Here is a 22,510-nt window from a genome sequence, read left to right on the forward strand (position 1 = left end):
TCTTTCCAAGATCAGGAAGAAAAATAAGTTTGGTTAACCATGTATTAATTTTTTTTTGACAGTACACAATTTGTATTTTGCACACAATTTGCCGCAACGGTACACTGTTTGAAACGTGACAAATTGTAGTTGGTTTGGTAGTGCATTCCCGCAATGACTTCTAAAATGCCTTGCCGTCTACAGTAGTAGTTCTAGTACAAAATGTTAAAGACAGCTCTGACTCTTGATTTGAACCAAACTTATTTATTGTTCAATGAACTCCAGGCAGGTATAAATTTAAGCCTTGACTTTCTTGGGGGCTCCCTTTCTTGCAGGCTTCTTCTTGGATTTCAGCATCTTAGCCTTGATCTGTTGGAACAAAAAAAACACAAATCAGCTATTTGGGCAAATAAAAATACAATCTCCACATACCAAGAGTGGTTGCCAGTTTCTTACCTTAGGGTCATGCTTGAGAATGGCTTGACGTCTAGCCGACTTGGCATACGGGTTCAGTTTGAACATTATCCTCAAGTTCTTCAGAGGATTCTTCTTCAGGACTCTGCGGTGGATCTTCTTCCTGCAAGGTGGAGGCAAACTCTTGATGACGAATATCATTAAATGTGAGGTGAAACATTTTGCTCAGGACTTCACACATACCAGGATTTAGAAACACAGACAAAGGGAAAATAAAAATTAAAAGTTCACTTGCCTGGGTGCACGAAGTGCTTTCTGGATCTCCTCGCTCTTCAGAATCCTGCCCAGGTCTGTGTTGGTCATCTTGTGCATTGGCAAGCTGAAATGGAAGTACTATTACTCAACTTGTTTCATTTACAACACAAAATGTCAACAATATTGAGTTATTGGATAGACTCAGAACTTCATTCATATCACTGGTATCAAAAACACGGACCATGAAGTAGGAAAGCTCATCACAGTAAGTAGAGCAAACGGTGCAGTTCCAAAATATACTCACTTGTAGTCAACCTTGAGGGTAGAAGGTTTACGCCAGGTGCCGTACAAATTGTCCAGTTTGCGGAAGGCACTCTCGGTCCAAATGCAGAAGCGACCAACATGACCACCGGGGGCAAGTCTCAGTAAGTTCAGCTTGTTCACGTTCTGGAGAGTGATGCCTGCAAAACAAGTGCAACTTCATACAATTTACTTTATCGGACATCAGGCCAATCACATAATTTTAAGTTGACCAGTTCTAGGTTTAAAAAGCACACTTATTTAGACATTTTTAAAGGTCCAAAATTGACAAAATAGTTGAGAAGTATGAGAAGATTGCAAAATGAAACTCCAATAGCTTGGTTTAATGTCACACAATGTAAAGTCTCTTGTTAATGTGATGGTGTGAAAAACGAGGCGGAAAACCATGTCCACATGAAATCTGGGATCGCATAAAATCTGCACTGTATCAACTGTGTGAAATTAACTGACCATTTAAGAACATCTTTGCTACTGCACCAAGAGAAATTGCTGATAATCTTTATATTTTCTAGATGTTATTTTAAATGGACTTTGTTTTTTCTCATCTTTTTTTAAGGTATCGGTAGTCGTGAAGAGCTACACTTGTGCGCCATATAAAAAAAAGTATGCTTTACTCAGATAAACATTAAGCTGAGAATTAGGATCGAGAATGTTTATTGGCCCATATTCAAATTCAAACGGTGCACACGTGACAGACTGCCAAAAAAGAAAATCGAGATTATATTACAGCAGAGTTGTTCGAGGACTAATTTTATAAAATCATATTTAACCACTCCTACCATCAACAATATGAAAACTTACCCGGAATATTTCTGAATGCCCTGGTGACACCAGCGTCTTGGTTATAGATGATACAAGGCCCTCTGCGTTGAATGCGTCGACGATTCCTCATTTTACCCTTACCAGCACGCATGCGCTGAGAGGCGTACACCTTAAAATTTTAGATTTACAACATTAGAGCACTGCAAAAAACTGTTGAGTACATTTGACTGACATCAAAATCGCTTTAGTCACCTATTAATGAATTAGCAATGTTCATTGTGAAATTTAAACAAATTCTGGGAACTTGTGACTACCTTCTTGATGTCATTCCAGGCTTTAAGCTTCTTCAGCAAGAGCACTGCCTCCTTGGTCTTCTTGTAACCCTCAACTTTGTCTTCAACCACCAAAGGGACCTCTGGGATTTCCTCAACACAGTGTCCTGCAGAGGAGATCATGTCAACATTTGGAACACCACACATTGACTATAAAGGCTTGAGTTGAACCTGCTCAGACTTAAAACACACATCAACACCCTGTGACAGCTTTGAGACAGCAGGCAACTGTCACTGTTCACAAGGTCAGACGCAAATTACACCATCATTGCAAGTGGTCACAATTTAATCTACTGAATCATCAGTTTGGCTTCCGAGATCTCAGGGTAGTATGGCCGTAAACCAAGTAAATCCCCAGTTAAGGATTGTGATCCATTTGAGGTATAGCTCACCCTTGGACATGACAAGTGCAGGGATGGCAGAAGCAGCCAGAGCAGAGCAGATGGCATAACGCTTCTGGCTTGTGTTGATCTTGCGGTGCCAGCGACGCCAGGTCTTGGTGGGGGCAAACATGCGCCCTCCACGACACATCTTATAGCAAAGTCAAGGTTATTATTCAAACACTAACAGAATATTTAAAATAGTACACTAGCATGCTCAGAAACAATGTTCGTCAGTCAGCTGAGCCAGTATATGACAGTAGGCATTCTGTCACTGGACGCAGTGTCGGACGCAAATTACACCATCAGTGCACATGTGACAATTACCCAGTAGCAGCACGGTGTCTAATTGAAAAAGGATACGTTTCCAAAAGCACCCTGGCCCGAACGGTGAGTACCTCCACCCCTCACACGAGGGATACGAGCCACAGCTCTTCCAGTACCCCAGGACTCGGCACTGGTCTGGTGGCCTAAAATACACAGATCACTATGTAACTAACACCATTGCATAAAATGTTTACATGAGGCACTGACAGGTATTAAATGCACTCACCTGCCAGCTCACTGACGGCATAGGGCTGGCGATTGTTCTTGCGCATGTTGGTATGCACAAAATTCACAACATCAGGGCGAATGGGAGCCTTGAACACTGCAGGCATGACTACAGTTTTGCCTGAGGAGTCTCCTTTCTCGGAGTAAACCGAGATTAGGGGTCGGGCACAGGCCTAAAAAGCAAAATCATTTACTTTCAGTAACTATTCGATAAGATTACGCAAAGCTATTATGCTATTTAATTGTCATGAAGAAGACTGCAATCTGAGTCTACATAATCCATTGCTAGTTTAAATTTAACGGAATGAAAATAGTAACTATCTTTTATATTTAACTCGTAAAGACGCCGAACGGGGCCTGTTAGCTCACTAGTTAGCCTAGCTACGTAGGTCTACAAACTGCACTTTGCTTGCAAATATAGCTGAAACACAAAATATTGTATATATCTAAACAAACAAAAGCTGCATGTGGTTATTCTGTATTTTTTTGTAAATAATATTTGTTTGGCTTCGATAGAAGAGTTGTGGGAAAAGCCGACACACGTGTCACAAGACTAGCCGACTAGTTCAAAATGGCTCCTCGTGCTAGTTGCTGGGCCCGGGTGCAATGCAGATCGAAACTGTTGATTACAATCAAAAAAAATAACCCTTCTAGTTGGTAACCTTAAGATACCGTTGTTACAACAACGCGACATATATGTTACACAAACAGCATGACAATAATTTCTCACCATAATAGTTATTTAAGTTTCGGCTCGCCAAGAACCACGCTCCTCTCGCTATGGCGGCCACAGAAAAAAGGAAGTGTATGATTCACCCTCAAAGATTTATGCCTCCGCCGAAAGGCACGCCACTTCCGCCAAAAGTCAAATATGAACAAAGACACTGTAAAAACGACAAAAGAAACATTTTATATTTGTAATTACTATTTTAGCATTTAACTTGCGACTTTCTATCCTGTCGATCCAAATCTGTCCATTTAAGGTGGTGTCTTTTGTGGGGACTATTTCTTTACGTCATGTTGTCGAACGTGGACGTACAAACGGAAGTGCTTTCCGAACATGACGATATTATTTAATGTAGTTACTTAATGTCAACAATCACCGCAAAATAACCCAGATTTACTGTTTATATTTATCCATCATATATTTCCTTACTTCATAATTTATTTGAAACTATTACTATTTGTTTCGAACTCTGACCTCATGACGTCATATTTAGCAGAGCGCGGGACAGTCAAAATCAAAACAGCAGCAGCCAAGTTGAAGTGGCAACAAACTGCGTTTTTATGGCCACCAAGATTTCATCAAGTGTGAAACAGTTTTTTAATACGCTCAGGTGAGTTGTACGTTTCGTTGCATGGTTTACGCTATTGGGATGTTTAAATGGCAAAGCCTTCTTTTGATAGCCGTTAGCTGTGAAGTACACTGATGAATGTTGTTCGTGGTTTTCTGTTCATAGGGATCTTCAAGAAACTAAAAACGATCCTGTGTGCACGTATGAGGTAATTACATTTTCTGACGACAGTGAGATTTCTACACCGTCGGTTTAATACGCTTTGCTTACTTGTTACTGTAAGTCAGGGACACGTACAGTTGTGTTTAATCTCTGCAAATGGCAATACAACTCTGTTCTGTTCTATTCTTCTAATATTTTTCTTTTGTTTTCAGGATGAGATCCAAATATTGAAAAAGGATAGAGACAGTATCGCAGTTCTGAATTTATTGGACTACGAGAACCAGGAAGTCTTTATTTGTGAAAAAGCTGTGAGAACTTCTCAATTGAAGACAAATCTTTGTTGTATGCCCATACATAACTTAACTGAAACATAAGCTTCTTTTTTTTTAAATTATGTACTTTATTTCTGTTCTCTCATAGGTTCCTAAACCAAACAACTCTGATGATGAGTCGACACTTGAGACATCAAACTGCTCAGACGACGATGTGTTGACTGCCCTTCAATCTGGACTGGCACCACAGCCTCTCACCATCAGAAAAGCAAGGTGATTCAAATTTTAAAAAAAAAATAACACCACAAATTAAGCGATTGATAACATAATATTTTATCTAGCCAAATAATCTACTGTGAGGGTCACCAACCTTTTTGAAACGGAATGCTACTTCTTTGGTACTGATTAATGGAAAAGGACACATTTCTGAAACAACAAATGTACTCAAATATTCATGTGAAGACACTGATCATAATGTAATTATGAACACTAATTGAACAAGTTAGGAATCCAATCTGTATCACTTTATTTACATAAATCTCTGCATGTATTTACATTTCCAAATTATCTGTTCTATACCATTCTTAGGACATACCTGGTGAGCTATTTTTAGAACAGGTCCACACTCTACAGGCTACTCATGTGGTGCTTGGGGGGTTCTGTTGGTTGTGGGATGTTAGTGACCCCGTTCTAGTGCCATGAGCCGAAATATATTTTTTTAAATCTTCTTTTTGTTTTGTTTTTAAAGGCAGCTGCTGTCTTTGTACACATTATCTCAAAATGTCAACGTTAATGCTGTGGATGATCCTGCCCTACGACCTTTGTGGGTACGATGTGACATGTCGGATCCTGCTTGTACAACCTGGTTTGGAGCTGAAGGTGTCTGTGTGGCCAGTAAAGTGACTGGTGTCAAATTGTACTCTGTTACATGCAAAGGTATATGGCCGAAATATTTACAGTAATTCATCTCAAAACAAAATGAACCCATGATTTGTGATTTCTTTTTTTTTTTTTCTCTCTCTCAACGTAACATCGAGGCCCTGTTGCGAACAAAAGTGCACTCATAACTTTAGACGAGCTAAAACAAGAGCACAAGAAAAGGCACCAGCCATCCACGGTAAACCAACATTTTATCATTCCACTTGTGAGTTTTCTATTACGGGATGTGACTCCTTCTGTGATTGCCTCTAGATGGCAATTAAAGGAAATGCCCAGTTCGTCTTGTTTGGCTCCACTGTGGTTGAAAACACAACAATTGAATCACAAAGCGGCGTGACAGTGGATTTCAAGTGGAGCCACGTCGACAGTGTCCTGGAGAAACCCCCGCTGTCCTCTACTGCGACACTAGTAAGCTAAATTCACACTCAAATGTCACCCTGCTCTCAAACGCAAACACACACTGTGACAAACCATTTCAAATGTTGCAGAATATCAAAGTTGCCAGTGGAGACATGAGGAGCCCCATGTTTGAAATGTTCAGGGAGCTGCAGTTTCTTCAGGTATGCATATTCCTCCAGTAATGTGATAATAGAGAATTTGTACACTACACACCTGTAAAAAAAAAAAAAAAAAAGTTTTGTAGTTTAGGATAAGGAATGTATGAATTTGACACACCACAGAGTTTTTAAAAATCCTGCCAAATTGGACTGATTACATAATTAAGCCATTATGCACTATAAATTGAGATTTTACTCTCAATCAAAAAACACTACTGTTGCTAGCAGTGTCTGCATCCACCATGAATGCAATGATGTAGAATCACGTCAGGAGGCTTAGCTTAAAAAATTAAGATTGAATGAAGAAGTCTCACCCTCAAACAAATCAAGAAAAAAGAAAAGGTTAAAAACAGTGTAACTCTGTCACCACACAATTATACTCTTCCTGCTTTTTGTTCTTTCAGATTCTTGCTGATGGTTTAAGAACTGGTGAGATGGAGTGGATAGATCCTTTGGAAAGCAAGTCAGCAGTGGATTTGGTCAAGGAATACCTTGAAGGTATTTACTGGTACTTCTTTTTACAAGTTTTACAGGTTTACCTATTATAATCATGTGTATTTTTTTTTTTTTAAGAGCTACATAACCCCATAAAGTCACAACTGGAGCAGGGTTCCAAACCAACAGAGGTACAGTAATGCATAGGCATATTTTCTTTTTCTTTTTTTTTCCTTTTCTTTTTTGTGGGCTCAGTATTGTTCATTCGGTAATCTTACCAATGCAACATGTCATCATCATTGCTCTCTCTCGTTTTTTTCTTTTTTTTGTGTGCGTGCGTTTGTATGAGTTTGTGCTCATTAATTCACCTGAAACCTATTACCCTTTACCTAAACTGAATACTTCAGAATCCCGCTAAAGTCGTGAAGTTGTCAGGAGACCAGATGAAGGATCAAAGAAAAGTGAAATCCAGCACCGACCAGACACCATCTACTACCCATGGGGTTACAAACCAGAATTTTTCACCAAACCCAGAAGCATCTAAATTCCAACAAATTAGGGAGACTTCAATAGACCAAAGGAAAGACGGAAGGACAGACGATGCAGTGAGATGACACCAGCCTCCACCGATTCAGCGACCGGAGGGAGAGAGCAGATTGTGTTTGAATTTCGGTAGATGCTGGTGTGGTGGATCTGACATGCATGAAAATCTCCACCAAAGAGGGTAGCCGTCGTCCCCGGCCAAGGCAGCGCCAGGGCACAACCCCCCGGGCACCGCGGGGGCCACCGGCCGGAAAGCAAACCCAGGAGCCCCTGCTCGAACTCAAACGTTTGGTCTAAACTGCACATACCTACTACCTGTAATATCGTATTGTGTATCCTTTTTGCCGTTGTCGCGGGTTTTAAGATATTAGCACATTTTCACTGAGTGGAATGATGGTCAACGATGTCCCATCTGATCTAACGTTTTGTTTCTAAAGACAGACCCTGTAATCGCCCATCCGCTTTTTAATTCTTTCTTGGAACGAGGCGATTTGGATTTTGTGGAGCAGCTGTGGGTTCGTATGAGAAAGAGTGAGTCAGTTCCGTCGTTAGGGAAAATGAGGATTCATGTGGTTGTAATACAACTCAGGTGGCAATAAAAAAAACATATTTCAGGTGTTGCGTGCTATCAAGACATTGGAGACTGCCTGAAATTGGCCATCGAGGCGCTGACTTATGGCGACATCAAGCCATGGGTAAGGCTTCTCTCAACCGGTAAACAAAGAGAGATGACAGGCTGCGTCATTGACTGCCGTGTTATTGATACTTTTTTTGTGCTCCCACCAGATTCACAGAGACAATAGCAGCTCCCTCAGCAAGCTCATCCTGCAGTCGTACCACCAGAAGATGGAGCATGTGTCGCTTACAGGCCTCAAGCCTGTCCAAATGTTGTTAGAAATGGGCCTGGACAAGATGAGGAAAGATTACTTCAACTACCTCGTTGGTAAACTCCCAGCAACACTCTGAATGAGGATTTGTGCCCGTGGGATGGGCATATTTGATTAGGTGGTTTGTTTAAGCCGAATGGAGTGCGCTACTCAGTGGCAACCCACGCAGGTGTTCATTCACTCTAAATTAGTTCATCTGAAAAAGACCGGCGTCAGCCATTAAAAATACTTGTAGTTATTGATACATATTGAAAGGGTGTGTGTATTTGAAGTTGTGCAGCAAACACATTGTCTTTTATAATATTTTCTCTTTTTTTTCCTCAGGTCAAGAATTAACAATTCCAAAAAACTTGGTAAGCTTGAGAGACATTTTACCAGATGCTGTAGAGCAGATACTGACTATTTTTTTGACTCCACACAGAGTTATTACCTGAACACAGAGGCGGATCTACAGGAGCAGGTTATCAGACTGACGAAATTGCACCATCTCATGGAAGTAGTTGTGACCTGCAGTGCATTCATAGATTTGCCACATGACAGACTCTTCCTCCTTACACAGTAAGTTAAGTTTTCCCATGTTTTTTATTTTTTTTATTTTTAACATTCACTACAATTTGACTATAGCGTTCTCTTCTCCATTCGTATAGGTTGTGTTTACAGCACTACAATACATCCCCCTACGATGAGACACACGAGTTCAAACTGCAAATCAAACCGGCGTTGATCACTCATTTCTACCAGAAGTAAGGAAGACACCTATCTGTACAAAAGCTACTCTATTACTGTGTGCCCAAATGGTTTCACTTTTATTTTTGATTTAAATTGTCATCTATTTCTTGGTAGCTTTAGTAAGGGTTGAATAGATTTATTTTTGGTGCATATTTAGTCTCATTTGACCCGAAAAAATCTCACGGCACACTGGTAGACAAACAAACAAACAAAAAGTCACAAAAGTATCAATAAAGAATTAATGAGGATTTCGTCTTAAATTAATACAGGGTGACACAAAAAACGGAAACTTTTTAACAATCCAATAAAACCAAGAGATGAAAGAACAATAATTTATTCATATTAATTGAAACCTTAAAACATACCATTTACAATCAAACAATGATGGAATCCCAGCTGAGATGTTGCGGCGGTCAATGAGGAATTTCAACGGATTTGTGCATCTACAGGACTTTTTTAAAAACATTTTAAAGAAAGTTCCATCATTGTTTTTTAAATGGCATGTTTTAAGGTTTCAATTACTATGAATAAAATACTTTTCTTCCATCACTTTTATTTTTATTGGATTGTTAAAAAGTTCCCTTTTTTTTGTGTCACCCTGTATATGGACATTTGTACTTATTGTGAAATGTGGGCTTGTTAGTTGAACTCAAAGCTTGCAATTGTACCTTCTGCCTTTTAGCGGAAGAGCATTTAATTGTTCTGCCTTTCACTTTACATACTACCACTACATTATTTTTCATAAATTAACTAATTCACTCCCAGCCCTTTTCCCTGAAGCAGCCCCCTTTACTCCCGACTGTTTTACTGGATTTTGACTAATTTTGCAAGGCCCACGGAATATTGTGTTCTATTGCTATAAAAACACGGAACCAACCGAAAGAAAGATTAGTCTCTTCTTTCATCAGGAAAAAAGTATGTTTCTATGTGTTTCTGCTTTGTAGCAATTAGCATTAGATTATTATAAGTAAAATTATAATGAAAATATGTATTTGTTGGACAAATTTTTTTTTCAGGTCATGCCACATGATGTCCACGTATAACTACTTTTTTTACAGAGTTGAGACTGTGCAAACCTGAATAAATACTCCTGTCTTTAAATGTATTTCAAATTTTAAGCGCCAAATTGTTTACATCTTTATGGTCACACTACATGATCATTCATAAAATGGGCATCATCGGACAAATGTATCAGTTAATGACCCATATTCCTTGCTAAACCAACCACGGAACCAACCGAAAGAAAGATTAGTCTCTTCTTTCATCAGGAAAAAAGTATGTTTCTATGTGTTTCCGCTTTGTAGCAATTAGCATTAGATTATAGCTAAGTTTCATCATTATTCACAAATCTGTTTAAAACACTGGGGAAAATAGCTTTTCTTGCAACATGGCCCTGGTTGATCTCTTATACTCTGCTGCCGCCTGCTGGCCGTTTTTTTGTAATAACTACCATTGCTTTAAGCGACCTTTTCAGGTCAGAGGCTGCATTAAAGACTTTTTTTTGTATGCTCTAGTATTAAAAAAAAAAAAAACATTAAAAACTTATGAATACGTTTTTGTGACCACGGCAATCTTTAAAATATAACGTTTTTGGGAGCAAATGAGTTAATAATTTTTCCGCCAATTAAGTGTAATCAGATAATAAAAAAAATAAAACGGCACACAGGTTGGGAATCATTGCATTAGACTACGCTGATGTCCCTATTGTTGTGTCCATCCTCAGTGTTTGTTTATGTTTACTACAGTGAGCATCCAGCCGTGTGGGGAGCGGAAGTTTCCAGTGGGCAAGGGCCTCACAAAGTGAAGACATCCTTCCAAGTCAGCGACAGACCACTCGTTGATCACATCGTCTTTGAAGCTGGTGAGTTTTGTCCACTTCAACACGTCCAAGTGGAAATACCTGTAATGTATGTAACATCATTTTTCATCCTTCCCTTTTAGGTTGCCCAAATATAACAGCAGCCGATGACAACATCGAGCCTCTCTACTTCTCCACCTTGGTGTGCTGCAGACATGTCAATTTTGCCTGAATTTACACAAGACATAAATAGAATTATTTTGTATTCTTGTTTTTGTCAGGTTAGGTAGCATCACACAGGAACAATTTTAGTCCCTTGCAACTCTTTCAACTTTGAAGCAAAAACAAGACAGTGCGGGTATTTCACAGCAATGCTTTAATGAGAAGATTCACCGTTTCCACATCAAATTGAAATTCAATCAAAAATAACGTATTTATGTTAACACACAATCCATTAAATATCTGATTCACTTCTCCTCTGAGTGGTTGTGTATTGCGGGTTGTGATTGTTGCACCATTTAGTTCCGCCTCTGTAGCAGGAACATGAGGAAGATGGCACTCAGTAAAATGGAGAGCGTGCACACAGTCGGAACAACAATCTCGGTTACCATCTCCATGTGGCTGGTCAGCGGGTCTGGAAAGAACACACACTATTTTAGAAACTTAGAAGCATACGTTGGGTTAGACGATGCCAAAAAAATAGCATGTTTGCAGCACTCAAAGGGTTTTCCCAAAATACTTAATGTTATTTATTGTCCGTATTTGATCCCTTTTGAGCACAGGTGGTGTCTTACCATGTATAAGTCTTAGAATATTGGCAGCAGTACTCCGCTGATCCTCTATTAAAAAAAGAGAAATAACTCAGATTTGATGAACAATAATTGATAACCCTTTGAGAACTGCATGCATCTAAATAAGAACAATTGCAACAAACAGCTTTGGCACCATGACCAGGCAATTCCAAAATTCCATCCCGCTTTTCAACAGCCATCATCTTTTAAAAAAAATTTGAACTCATAAATGTGGCCAAACATTTAATCATAGTTAGGCGACACACTTCATGCAAGTGAACTGTTAGTAAAATGGCGAAGCGCAAGACCACAAAAGGAGACAATTTGAAGTGAAGACTTGTACCCTCAATCAAGTTCTAAACTTCATCATGCACAGGCCAAACCCTTGGCTTTTCTGCATGTTCCGTTGCTTTTCTTCTAGCTGGGGGGAGCAAACAAAGAAGATTTCTCAGATTTCTTTTGCTAGGTTTAGTATTTGTACTACTTGAATTGACTTCATCTCTCTGCCAAGGTCATTTGTTAAATAGGTGTATTTGGAACGCAGTGCTGGTAGCAGTTGTTTGGCCTTGGCAGAGGTCTACACTACTGAGTGCCAATCATTGGTTCATGTGTGAGGTTCATGTGTCACATTCGTAAACTCAGGTTGTAATGTCTAAATAATAGTAGTGTGAAGTTTTCCATTTTAGGTCAGAATCTTTATTTGTTTACCCCAGCTAGTTGTTAGTGATGAGGGGTGTTTTTTTTATTTTTAATTTTTTAAAGGCAGACTGACCTGCAGCAAGGAGCTGGTTACTTGATGAGCACGTCTCCACAGCCTTCCTCCTCCAGTTTTCAACCTGTGAAATTGTACAATATGAATATAACGTTTTCCAGTAGGATCAACAGTGTGATTCATTATTTCTGCGTTCTTCAGATGTAGACAGTCAGAAGGCGCTTATAAAAATGTTAATGGTTATTTTTATTATTATTTTTTGAATGGGTGTTAACAGGGATGTGATTTGACCAAAGTGAAATTATCGGAAAATTTAGCCGGGGGGGGGAAGCATGACCAAATAATTACATCATGACCAAATGAAAAGTAACTCATATTAGAGCATACCACAAATGTCTTTGTTATAGCAGAAGATGTTATCTGTCGGAGTCATGTGCATACACAATGAACTACTAAAAAAAAAAAAAAATCGTTTTTTTTTTTGGGGGGGGGGGGGATAAAAAAAGCGGAATTCCGCGAATTAGCGGAAAAATCACATCCCTGTGTTAAAGAGGCCAAGGAATCATATTTGGTTACTTGAGGGGTTAAAAATTGACCTTGTGTGCCTTACTATGAGGCAGTAGAACCACTTATTACTAATTTAACTAATTATTTTTGAACAAAACTATAATAATTAGGGATGTTCTATACCACTTTTTTTTAGACCAGTACGAGTACTCAACACTTGAATCGTCACAAATACCACTAGTATTTTTGATGTATCTATCTTGTATGGCAGATAATTTTAAATAACAAGGCTATGCATCTCAGTATAGCATTTTTCCTTAACTCATTCACTCCCAGCCATTTTCACTGAAGCAACCCCCTTCGCTCCCGGCTGTTTTACTGGATTTTGACAGATTTTGTTATATTGGTCTAAAAACATGGTACTTACCAAAAGAAAAGATTAGAGTATCTTCTTTCATCAGGAAAGCATTAGCATTAGAACATAGCTAAGTTTCATCATTATTAACAAATCTGTTTAAAACTTTGGGGAAATCAGCTTGTTTGCAACATGGCCCTGGTTGTTCTCTTATACTGTGCTGCCACCTGCTGGCCGTTTTTGTAATAACTGCCATTGCTTCGTGCATTCTCTGCAGTTCAGAGGATGCATCAAAGCCTTCTGTATGCTAAAACATAAATAAAAACAACACATAAATACGTCTTTGGGAGCATGATAATATTTCAAATAGAACGTATTTATAGGTTTTTGGGAGCAAATGAGTTAAAATGGCATGAAATTAATGTCATCTTTCCATTCCAAATTCTTGTTCCAGATTGTAAAACTGCCACAAGAGGCCGCTGTCCCGAGTACCAATACCTTGAAAATAAGGCTAATCTTTAGTGTTGAAAATGACTTCCTCTCTTTGATGATGCCATCTTAATAATGGTTGCGCAAATGTGCCGTTTTTAGGGTCTCCTGAAAAGTGATGAATTTGGAGTACAAGAATTTGGCCCGACGATTAACTATGATAATAATACCACATATACAACACCACTGTTTTTTGTCTTCTCCAGTGTCATTACATCTCAAAAAACTGTCCAACAATGCATTAATATAGTTTTGAACATGCCAAGAAAGAATCTTTTACATGGCCCAATTTTGTTGACAACATACTATAGTGATGTTGGTTTGCACATGCAGGGTAAAATGATTAATAGATTAGATTCTCATTTTATCATTGTGAGTGCCTCATACCTCTCTCTGATTGGGAAATCCATTGGCGCTGATGACACGTTTGTAAAACTGAACAGAAGCTTTAGGATAGCGAGGCTTGTTCTTGTTCCTGAAGTCCACGTAATACAGGCCAAACCTCTCACTGAAGCCTTCATCCCACTCAAACTTGTCCAGCAGGGACCATGCGGTATAACCTTTAAGATTCACGCCGTCCCTGAGGGCTGAGATAAGAGCACGATGAGAGCAAAATTCAGTTTATTGCCATGCGCATAATACCAAGAGAAAAAAATATGGAGGAGCTTTAGCATGTTCACCTTTTAGCATCTCATTGATATAGTCTTTAAAGTATCTTATCCTCCAGTCGTCACATAGCTCCGTGCATTGCATCTTCTCAGAGACTCCATTTTCAGTCACATAAATCATTGGATTTCCATACTGAGTCTTAAAAAAAAAAAAAAAGCAATCAAATCAGTATTCCTTTTTTGGTCTATATAAGCTGACATGTTCACCATCAGTCACCTTGACAAAATTGAGCATGCGTCTGAACCCCCACGGCACAGAGTAGAGCCACTCTGAGCCGGGGTCAGGCCACTGGGGGTCAACCAGCTCGGCCAAATCACGGTCCATGAAGAAGTTGCTGGTGCCGCGGCCCGACGGGTTATTCTTTTGTGTGATGTAGCGCGTAGTGAAGTGACTGATGCCCAGGAAGTCACAAGTACCCTTGATGTAACTCTTCTCCTGGGGGGAGAATGTAGGCAGGCGGGATGCCCCAAGACCCTGCTGGACACTCTTCCTACCTGTGCACAAATCCCTCTCTGTTAACATACAGGCAGGACTGACACAAAGAGAGATCGATGAGGATGTAGGTTTGGTAAAACCAGGGTTATTATAGTTTGGGAATTTTCATTCTTATTATTGTTCTGAGTTCTGTTTTTTAAATGTAGTTAGTTGTTTTCAGAGCAGCTCTGTTAGTTTTTATTAGTTTCAGTTATTTCAAAACAGTTTCGTTTTAGTTTGTTTTAGTATTATTGTATTACTTGTGTGCAAGATTTACTAAATACCATAGTAAATTTTTAAAAATGCAACGCACTTCTTACCTAGCGTTGCGTTTTGGCAGAATTAAATTAAAAAGCAGGCAAACACGCAAAATGATCACCTCGGAGCGACGTCACGTGAAGGTGCTTTTATATTGGCTACTGCTGGATGACATCACTTCTGTGCGACACACTTTCAAACGTCCTTATCAAAATAAATATACCAATATCACATTCAAAAGTAGCCCCAAAGGCTCATGTGTTAAAGTAATTACCAAAGACGGAAACTAAGGCAATTTTCACTATAGTTATAGTTAGTTTTAGGTAGTTTTTGGTAATGTGAAATGTAGTTTCAGTTTTTTATTTTTATATATTCTTTAAAGCATTTTCGTTTTTATTTTATTTCGGTAATGAAAACGTTTGTTGAATTGTAGTTTTAGTTATTAAAATAGCCTAGGGTAAAACTCAGAGTCTTCTGGCTGGTGGGGTGGGGGGGGGGGGGGGGGGTACTTGGCTTTAAACTTGCCAATGAAGTCTTTCATCACTTGAGGGTAGTCTCCGTGAAAGACGGGCGTCGCAAACCAGCCGAGGGAGAACTGGACATATCTCTCGGCTGCTTCGATGTCCTTCTGGTTGCTGATGTCGACGGGCTCTCCCCAGTCTCCTGTCAGGGAGATGCCCACAAGACCTGCAGATGAAGAAGGCAGTGCTCAAAAAGCGGATTCTGGGAGGTGATCAATAGAGTGAACCTTTACCATTTTGTTTTGGCCTCCACTGCGTATCATACGTGTGCCAAACTTTAGCGTGAGCCTGTGAGGGGGGGAAAAAAAGTGTTTATGATTGAGATGATTTGTTATAACGTCTGAAGGCTTAATTTATAAATTATAATCTTTTGCGTGTTCAAATAAATCAAAGATGAGATTCTTGTGAAGAGGGTCCTTGCAAGGATTGATTTATTACAGAGATCTCTGGTCACACAATTGAATATCACCAAAGCAGTGTCATCCAAGAATGTGTGTCCCTCCCCCCAGGAGACACAGCCCTTTATTACAATCAGAGTTTGTACAAAAAAACGCCTCTTCTCCTCCCATCAAATACGAAAATCAGATTACATTCTCACAGTATGCTATGTTGATCTTTCACATTTAGACAAAACAGGTTCTCAGTATGCCATCTTACACTTTCTTCCCAAAACAGAATCTCAGAATATGCCAGCTTGCACTTTCTCAAGCAGGACAAGGGAAAGGGAATTTAGACGAAACAAGATAACAGATAGGTTAAGGTCGAGTTATATTGAGTTTAACATTATTTCACCTACTCTACACATATATAACTAAATTCAACATGGTTAAAATATAAAATAAAGAATTAAAAATGTTAACAATGTAAGTAGTATAAGAAGTAATAGTAAGACCTTCTTTGATGGCCTATCAGAAGCTCTGACCTACAGTTAAAAACTAGTGTTAATTTCGTTAACAAAGACTGAACAAAAATATTTTCGTCAACTAACATTTTTCTCTGAATGAAAACTAGACTAGACTAAAGCCGCCATTAAAAAACACATAAATAAACAACAACGGGGACTAATGGTATGCATTTTAGTTGACTAATGAAGACGAGACTGAAATTATATGATTTCAACAATAACATTAACCTGAACACTAACTAATGCAGGCTTAATCAGCTACAGCCACAGTAGCCACTTGCTGATATACTATAATTGTGCGTGAAGTTGTTTTTTCAAATAGATGAAAGAAAATTCAATTTTTATCTGAAATAGTTTTAGTTCAGATGGACATTTTCAATATAAAAGGGTTGTCCTGACTAAAATTAGACTAAAACGTCGACAGTTTTTGTTGACCAGAACCAGGCAAATAAAGACAAATAATATTATGTTTTCTTGGACTAAAATAAAGACTAATAAAACGTTGTTCTAATTAAAAATGGGTCATTTTTAATGTAAGACTAGCCACAAGCTAAATTCTGTAGTCTTTTCTCGTAATTTCGCAGTACCGGTGTTTCTCTTGGCTGCACTGTTTTGAGTCCATGTATGTAAATAGATTCCCCCCCCCCCCCCATCCAATCAGATTTCAGCTTTTATGTACTACTAAGTCGATCTAATCGGCCCGCCGCCTTCTCAAAGAGTCATCCTGGCCAATGTTTCATTCGTCCTCGCAGGGCCGGAGCGCTGGCCATTGATGATGCCAGCATTTTTTCCATCTTATTATTAGTTTGCCAGAGCAAAACTTGTAACAGCTGTTATATTGAATTTTTATTTTGTATAATATTGACGATTTGTACGGTAACTGCGCCATGATAGCGGTGCTATTGTATAAGTCCCAACTGAAGGCCCGTGCATTGCTCATCACTGATCCTACCTTGATAATGTGATGAGCAGCCCGGTATGCTCCAGTTCCTCTCGTCCTCAATCCAGGAGCGTGCTCACCTGTTTCATAGCCTTCCACCGCTACAGACTACACACGACATATTAGCATGTCAGCCCTTATGCAGGAGAAATGTACAAGAGGACTGAATGCAAAGAAATCATACCCATGGATTGCTGAATGTAATCCAATATTTGACTCGGTTGCCAAATTTCTCAAAGCATAGGTTGGCAAAATCATTAAAATGGTTGACCATGCTAATATTCTGCCATCCGCCATAACGCTCTTGCAAGACCTAAAAAAAAACAAAATGAAGGGACACAATGAAGAAGATTTTTTTAAGGAGGAAGTTGTGGTTGTTTTTTAATCTATGCTCGCCGACCTGAGGGAGATCCCAGTGATACAAAGTCACAATAGGAGTAATCTTGCTGCCCAGCAGGTGATCGATCAGATCGTCATAGTACTGAATTCCTCTTTCATTGATATGATCAGCTGTGAATTGAGTTTGGAAAAAAAAATACATTAGTCTAACTAACCCTAACTTGCACAATCAAAGTGTTCTTTTTCCCTCCCATTCTTTTCAGGTCAGCTTTACAGTTGGCATGTCTTGCAGTACTGTTGGTGAGTGTGACCTGATGCGCCACCAGTTTCAAATTAGAGCAGAGAGAGTAAATGAGGTAACCAAAATATTATCAACTTAAGTTGCTCACACTTGATGCCTGTGGGAATGAGGCGAGGCCAAGAAATGGAAAAGCGATAGTGGTTGAGCTTGAGTTCTCTCATCAGTGCCACGTCATCCTGTCCAACATAAGAATCAATCAGCTATTTGTATGTGAAAAGAGTCTCGTCCTAATCTCGGGATCCTCCTACCTTGACTTTGTAGTAACCCTCACAAGAGGAATCCCCGGTGTCATTTTGTTGAATTTTGCCCCTCTTGTGACTGAACACATCCCAGATGCTCAGGCCTTTTCCATCCTTATCCCAGGCTCCTTCTGTTTGATAGGCTGAACTGCCGGCACCCCACGAAAATCCTGATGGATAAATCGGTAGGGATTATTCGCCGGCAAGCTTAATGGTTATAAATGAGCCCCGCTGAGGGATCTCCAATCAATGCCTAATCTCTGCTAAGTGTGAAAATATTGTTGCTACGTAGCGGTTGTCATACCAGCTGGAAAAGTGCCATAATAGAAGGAGCCGTGGTCGTTCTTTGTCCAGTCGAAGTCCTCAGTCGCAGACACACACAGCACCAACATAAGCACATGGCACACACCGAGCGCACAGCCAGACCGCATGATATTCTTCAGCTTGCAGCGTACTCGGGGTCTGGTTCTCCTCCACTTCTGTCCACATCATGCATTTGCAATATGTCATTTCAACAACATTTCCAAGAATTCACATATCGAAGACAATCAATTGAATTGGTTATAGAATATCGCAGAAGCATGTGATGGACACTGAAGGGTCCGTCATCCCCAAAATGCACTCCCCCATTCAAACTCGATGGGCTGTGAACTCATCTCGCTGAGGCTGACATAACTCACACAACTATGATTTCACGTCTGTAAGCAAAACATTATGCACATAAACGTGACATGTAGGCCTAATCACGAAAACCTCACAAATATTCATCATTTTAAAAAAAATGTTTAGAGAATTTGATGCTAATGTAGATTCATATAGACATTTTTTGGTCAGTAAAATAAATAATGTAAAAAAGTAACAGATGTTAATATTTTAGAACATACTTTTCACATTTATAGTGGACCACAATGCACTGGATTATTATTATAATTTCCTTGCTACACTTTATATGGGTTATTGATGCATAAGGATTTTACCAGACCCAGCACAGTTAATATATTATATAAACATACAATATTTATTATATGTAAAGCCTGATGATGGTTGGTCACATCACATTATATTTTCAACTTAAATCAAAGTTATGAGGCTAACAATTAGCCATCTAAATAAAACAAGCTAGCTAGCCAAGCAAGTAAAATTATAATGAAAATATGTATTTGTTGGACAAATTTTTTTTTCAGGTCATGCCACATGATGTCCACGTATAACTACTTTTTTTTACAGAGTTGAGACTGTGCAAACCTGAATAAATACTCCTGTCTTTAAATGTATTTCAAATTTTAAGCGCCAAATTGTTTACATCTTTATGGTCACACTACATGATCATTCATAAAATGGGCATCATCGGACAAATGTATCAGTTAATGACCCATATTCCTTGCTATATATTTACCATTTGAAATACATTTTTTAAAGCTCTGTTTACGAAGAAAAAAAAGTAACAAGGGTGACATCCATCTCAAATAAAGCTTACAAAAATGCTTCTTCGCACGCTTTTAAATGTGACAAATCCTAATCCAATTACCTTTATGAGGAGGTCATTTGTAGGAGGTTGTGAGGTCAGTCCAGTCCCAGTGCAAATGTTTTTTTTTTCTTCTTCCTGTGACTTCAGCCCGCTAAGTGTAAAACTGTTTCGATGTATAGAGGAAAGACCCCCTATTGTGGCCCGCCTCCTGTAGCAGTGCACGCGTGTGCAGAGCTGGCCCCGCTATGAGTTTCAAAGCTGCTCCTATTGTGAGGCTCGCTTGCATTGTTGTAGCTGTTAGAAAATGCTGAATGGTTTGTTGGCAGAAAGTGTTTACACTGCATAACCCATTGGCCTCGGGTACAGCAAGAATTAAAACATTGCCATTGGCTGTAGGATTTACATAGACAAATTGAACAAGAATGGTTTTACACATTATTTAATAGGAAAATCATTTACTATCATAATTGTCACCGATGTATAATGCAGATCAGTAACAAATGTGAATAAAAATTGTCTTCCAGAACATAAAAACACATACATAAATGTTTATTTTGTGCTTATGGTATTATTATTTTTTTTTAAATATATGGCCCAGCCATACCATTTAATGCTAACAGGCACATTTCAACATTTGATTTGTGGTTATCAGCTGAACAGTATCACCTAATAGTCAAATTGATAGAAAAGAAGCACCTAAACATCACTAGCTATTTTGGTGTGACATTTCTAACAACATCTGAAAAACAGACTGAAATCCTAATGTCTTTCACTAGGTAATGGACAGGATACTATGAGCACCCACACATGAATCCAAAAAACCACAAACTCAGTGACAATAAATTAACCATCTCAAATGAAAATACGACACCGGTGGACAAATAAACACATCTCTATCACGTTTTGTTGGATTGTTTAAATACTGAGGTCACATTCAGCAGCTCAGTAATCGTCATCATCTTCTTGTTCTTCATAATCCCCATCAGGCACAAACCCAAACTCATTGTTGTCATCTTCATTCTCCTCTTCCTCCTCCTCATCTTCGTCCTCGTCTTCTTCCTCTTCCTCCTCCATTTCATAATCAACAGCGGTGTTCAGCAGAAGTTTGGTGCAGTTAATCTTGTTTTCGTCGTCAAGGTTGACATCCTGAAGAAATAAGAGTTGAGGGTTTTGTATAATTTTTTATATATCTTTGATGCAACTCATGCATGTCATTAGATTCCGCACTGCTTCTGGAGAATTGACACTTTCTGGTTAGGTATGATACCTCAGTTTCTGGAGATGGGCATTCAGGTTGTGCTTCCTCAGTTTGAGCTCTTATGATTGATTTCAAGGCACCTTCTTCAAACTAAAACACAAATTGAAAATACAAAATTTATAATATAAACCACTGGTACCACAAATAAAACACTGCTTAAATCTCATGCTCACCTTTAACCTGTTTAGCTGGTCTTGTAGCATAACTTTGATTTTGAGGAGAGTCTCCTCTTCCTTTTTTAACTCTTGTAGACGGCTGTGCATTTTTACTGGTTTTACACCAGCATTCCACAAACTGAAATTGAATGTAGATGAGATTAGATTCAACTTTATTGTCATAACATGTCACAAGGACAAGTGAATGCAGATCACAAGTAAAGTAAGCATTGATGAAATAGCCAAAATAGTATACTGTACAGTTATAGTGCATGTAAGGCATGTAAATACACAAGGTGTGTCAGAGAAGTTCCAGGACTGGTGTTGTAAAGAAGTTGGCTTTGTTTATTACGCGAGAAGAGGCAAGAGTTATGGCAGGACAACATGTGGCTGCTTCACCATGACAACGTGCCTGCTCACAATGCCCTGAGCATCTGACAGCGCCTGGTCGAGGAAAATGCTGGTGCAACAACCTCCCTACTCACCCGACATAGCTTTTTTTCTTATTTTTGTGTACTCTTTGCCAAGCTCAGGGGGGTCATAACTCGTTTTGAAGACGTGGACAACATCAAGAAGGCCATTGCGATGGAGATACTGAGCATAAACGTGTATGTGGTTGGATTTCATAATAAAAACCCTGCAGTTTGGATTTGAAATTTGTCATCCGTGACACCAGTCCTGGAACTTTTCTGACACAATGTATACAATGTAAATGTACCGGTATACAGAATGCAGTTGCACAGTAGTGCCATGTGATGTTTTAAAGTAAATACAGAATTGCAGTATGAATGAACAGTTGTGAAGATGATTGCTGTACATAACAAAGACAAACGATGCTATTGTTTTCCAAACATTTAGCGAATTGTGTAATCACAAATGCGTTGTATAGCTTTATGCGCCATTGATTTAATTTTCAAACACGACTTAAACGGTGTCAAGTAGAATAGTCGTTACACAAAATGAATTTAAAACGGCAACATTCTGTTCTTAATTCCGAGTAAATGAGGCACGCAAAATAACAGCGTATTCGCCACATATTCCCCAAACAGGAATATCAACATTACCTCTGTTGACAGTCGTGTTTACAGCTGCATATTAACGGAGAAAGAGGTGACGGGAGAAAACTCTGGCACGTCGTCTGTTTTGAAAATAACGATCTATTAACCAGCCTACAATAGCAAAACGTCGCTTCCTGTTTACTTCCTGTATTCAAGCGTCACTTCCGCATTTTTGCTTTCCGAGTCGTAGGACTTTTCGTGAACACTAAATGATGCAGGAGGTAATTTGCTTACATCTTTTATTTTCGATATCAGATTTATTTTGAGAAAATACGCTTATTTACCAGTCATAAAACAAGTTCATTTACGAGTGAAACCTGACATTTCGCATTTCTTTACATCCGTTACCCTTTTAATAGTTTTGTTTGACTCATTTTTTTGTGTGTGCTAGAAACCAACATGTTTATCAAGTAACTAATGAATGTATGACATTTAAAATCTAATAAATGCAACGCCAGCT

General features: G+C 39.0%; 4 protein-coding genes and 3 non-coding genes across 13 annotated transcripts; 1 reads left to right on the top strand and 6 right to left on the bottom strand.

Moving 5' to 3' along the window:
• Positions 1 to 223: 223 nt before the first annotated feature.
• rpl4 (ribosomal protein L4) lies at positions 224 to 3,893 on the bottom strand. The gene is made up of 10 exons (XM_077567199.1): positions 3,726 to 3,893; positions 2,997 to 3,168; positions 2,807 to 2,913; positions 2,456 to 2,594; positions 2,046 to 2,170; positions 1,771 to 1,900; positions 953 to 1,109; positions 689 to 772; positions 436 to 556; positions 224 to 348 (listed from the first exon to the last, which is right to left on the bottom strand). The coding sequence occupies exons 1-10, from the start codon at positions 3,726 to 3,728 to the stop codon at positions 277 to 279; spliced, it is 1,110 nt and encodes a 369-aa protein (XP_077423325.1). The 5' UTR covers positions 3,729 to 3,893; the 3' UTR covers positions 224 to 276.
• On the bottom strand, positions 846 to 917 carry LOC144054357 (small nucleolar RNA SNORD18). Its single transcript, XR_013294663.1, has one exon. It is a non-coding gene; the product is annotated as a small nucleolar RNA SNORD18 (small nucleolar RNA).
• On the bottom strand, positions 2,236 to 2,336 carry LOC144054361 (small nucleolar RNA SNORD16). The gene has a single exon (XR_013294667.1). It is a non-coding gene; the product is annotated as a small nucleolar RNA SNORD16 (small nucleolar RNA).
• LOC144054362 (small nucleolar RNA SNORD16) lies at positions 2,658 to 2,756 on the bottom strand. Its single transcript, XR_013294669.1, has one exon. It is a non-coding gene; the product is annotated as a small nucleolar RNA SNORD16 (small nucleolar RNA).
• Positions 3,894 to 4,219: 326 nt separating the features above from the next.
• Positions 4,220 to 11,094, top strand: zwilch (zwilch kinetochore protein). Its single transcript, XM_077567787.1, has 18 exons — positions 4,220 to 4,332; positions 4,456 to 4,498; positions 4,665 to 4,760; positions 4,873 to 4,997; positions 5,473 to 5,660; positions 5,762 to 5,841; positions 5,916 to 6,071; positions 6,152 to 6,223; positions 6,625 to 6,718; positions 6,794 to 6,846; positions 7,636 to 7,729; positions 7,814 to 7,893; positions 7,985 to 8,141; positions 8,410 to 8,438; positions 8,507 to 8,643; positions 8,733 to 8,828; positions 10,560 to 10,675; positions 10,756 to 11,094. The coding sequence occupies exons 1-18, from the start codon at positions 4,283 to 4,285 to the stop codon at positions 10,842 to 10,844; spliced, it is 1,755 nt and encodes a 584-aa protein (XP_077423913.1). The 5' UTR covers positions 4,220 to 4,282; the 3' UTR covers positions 10,845 to 11,094.
• lctlb (lactase-like b) lies at positions 10,970 to 19,857 on the bottom strand. Of its 7 annotated transcripts, none has more exons than XR_013294409.1 (16): positions 19,640 to 19,856; positions 18,416 to 18,590; positions 18,121 to 18,281; positions 17,961 to 18,048; positions 17,633 to 17,742; positions 17,417 to 17,545; positions 17,245 to 17,340; positions 15,622 to 15,676; positions 15,389 to 15,554; positions 14,352 to 14,625; positions 14,147 to 14,273; positions 13,854 to 14,053; positions 12,176 to 12,239; positions 11,747 to 11,824; positions 11,407 to 11,451; positions 11,159 to 11,246 (listed from the first exon to the last, which is right to left on the bottom strand). XR_013294409.1 is itself a non-coding variant. In XM_077567782.1 (15 exons), exons 2-15 carry the CDS (start codon positions 18,540 to 18,542, stop codon positions 11,131 to 11,133), a joined length of 1,758 nt encoding a protein of 585 aa, XP_077423908.1. In that variant the 5' UTR covers positions 18,543 to 18,590; positions 19,640 to 19,857; the 3' UTR covers positions 10,970 to 11,130. The 7 variants fall into 7 exon arrangements, 5 of the variants coding, with proteins under 5 accessions (XP_077423908.1, XP_077423907.1, XP_077423912.1 ...); XR_013294408.1 differs by having other exon boundaries at positions 11,162 to 11,246; positions 14,352 to 14,629; positions 15,393 to 15,554; positions 19,640 to 19,853; XM_077567782.1 differs by lacking the exon at positions 11,747 to 11,824 and having other exon boundaries at positions 10,970 to 11,246; positions 19,640 to 19,857.
• A 145-nt stretch (positions 19,858 to 20,002) lies between these two features.
• snapc5 (small nuclear RNA activating complex, polypeptide 5) lies at positions 20,003 to 22,221 on the bottom strand. Its single transcript, XM_077567790.1, has 4 exons — positions 22,057 to 22,221; positions 21,011 to 21,131; positions 20,847 to 20,927; positions 20,003 to 20,725 (listed from the first exon to the last, which is right to left on the bottom strand). Exons 2-4 carry the CDS (start codon positions 21,098 to 21,100, stop codon positions 20,522 to 20,524), a joined length of 375 nt encoding a protein of 124 aa, XP_077423916.1. The 5' UTR covers positions 21,101 to 21,131; positions 22,057 to 22,221; the 3' UTR covers positions 20,003 to 20,521.
• Between the last annotated feature and the right edge of the window lie 289 nt (positions 22,222 to 22,510).

This window comes from Vanacampus margaritifer, chromosome 6 (genome assembly GCF_051991255.1).
Source record: "Vanacampus margaritifer isolate UIUO_Vmar chromosome 6, RoL_Vmar_1.0, whole genome shotgun sequence".
NCBI lineage: Eukaryota > Metazoa > Chordata > Actinopteri > Syngnathiformes > Syngnathidae > Vanacampus > Vanacampus margaritifer.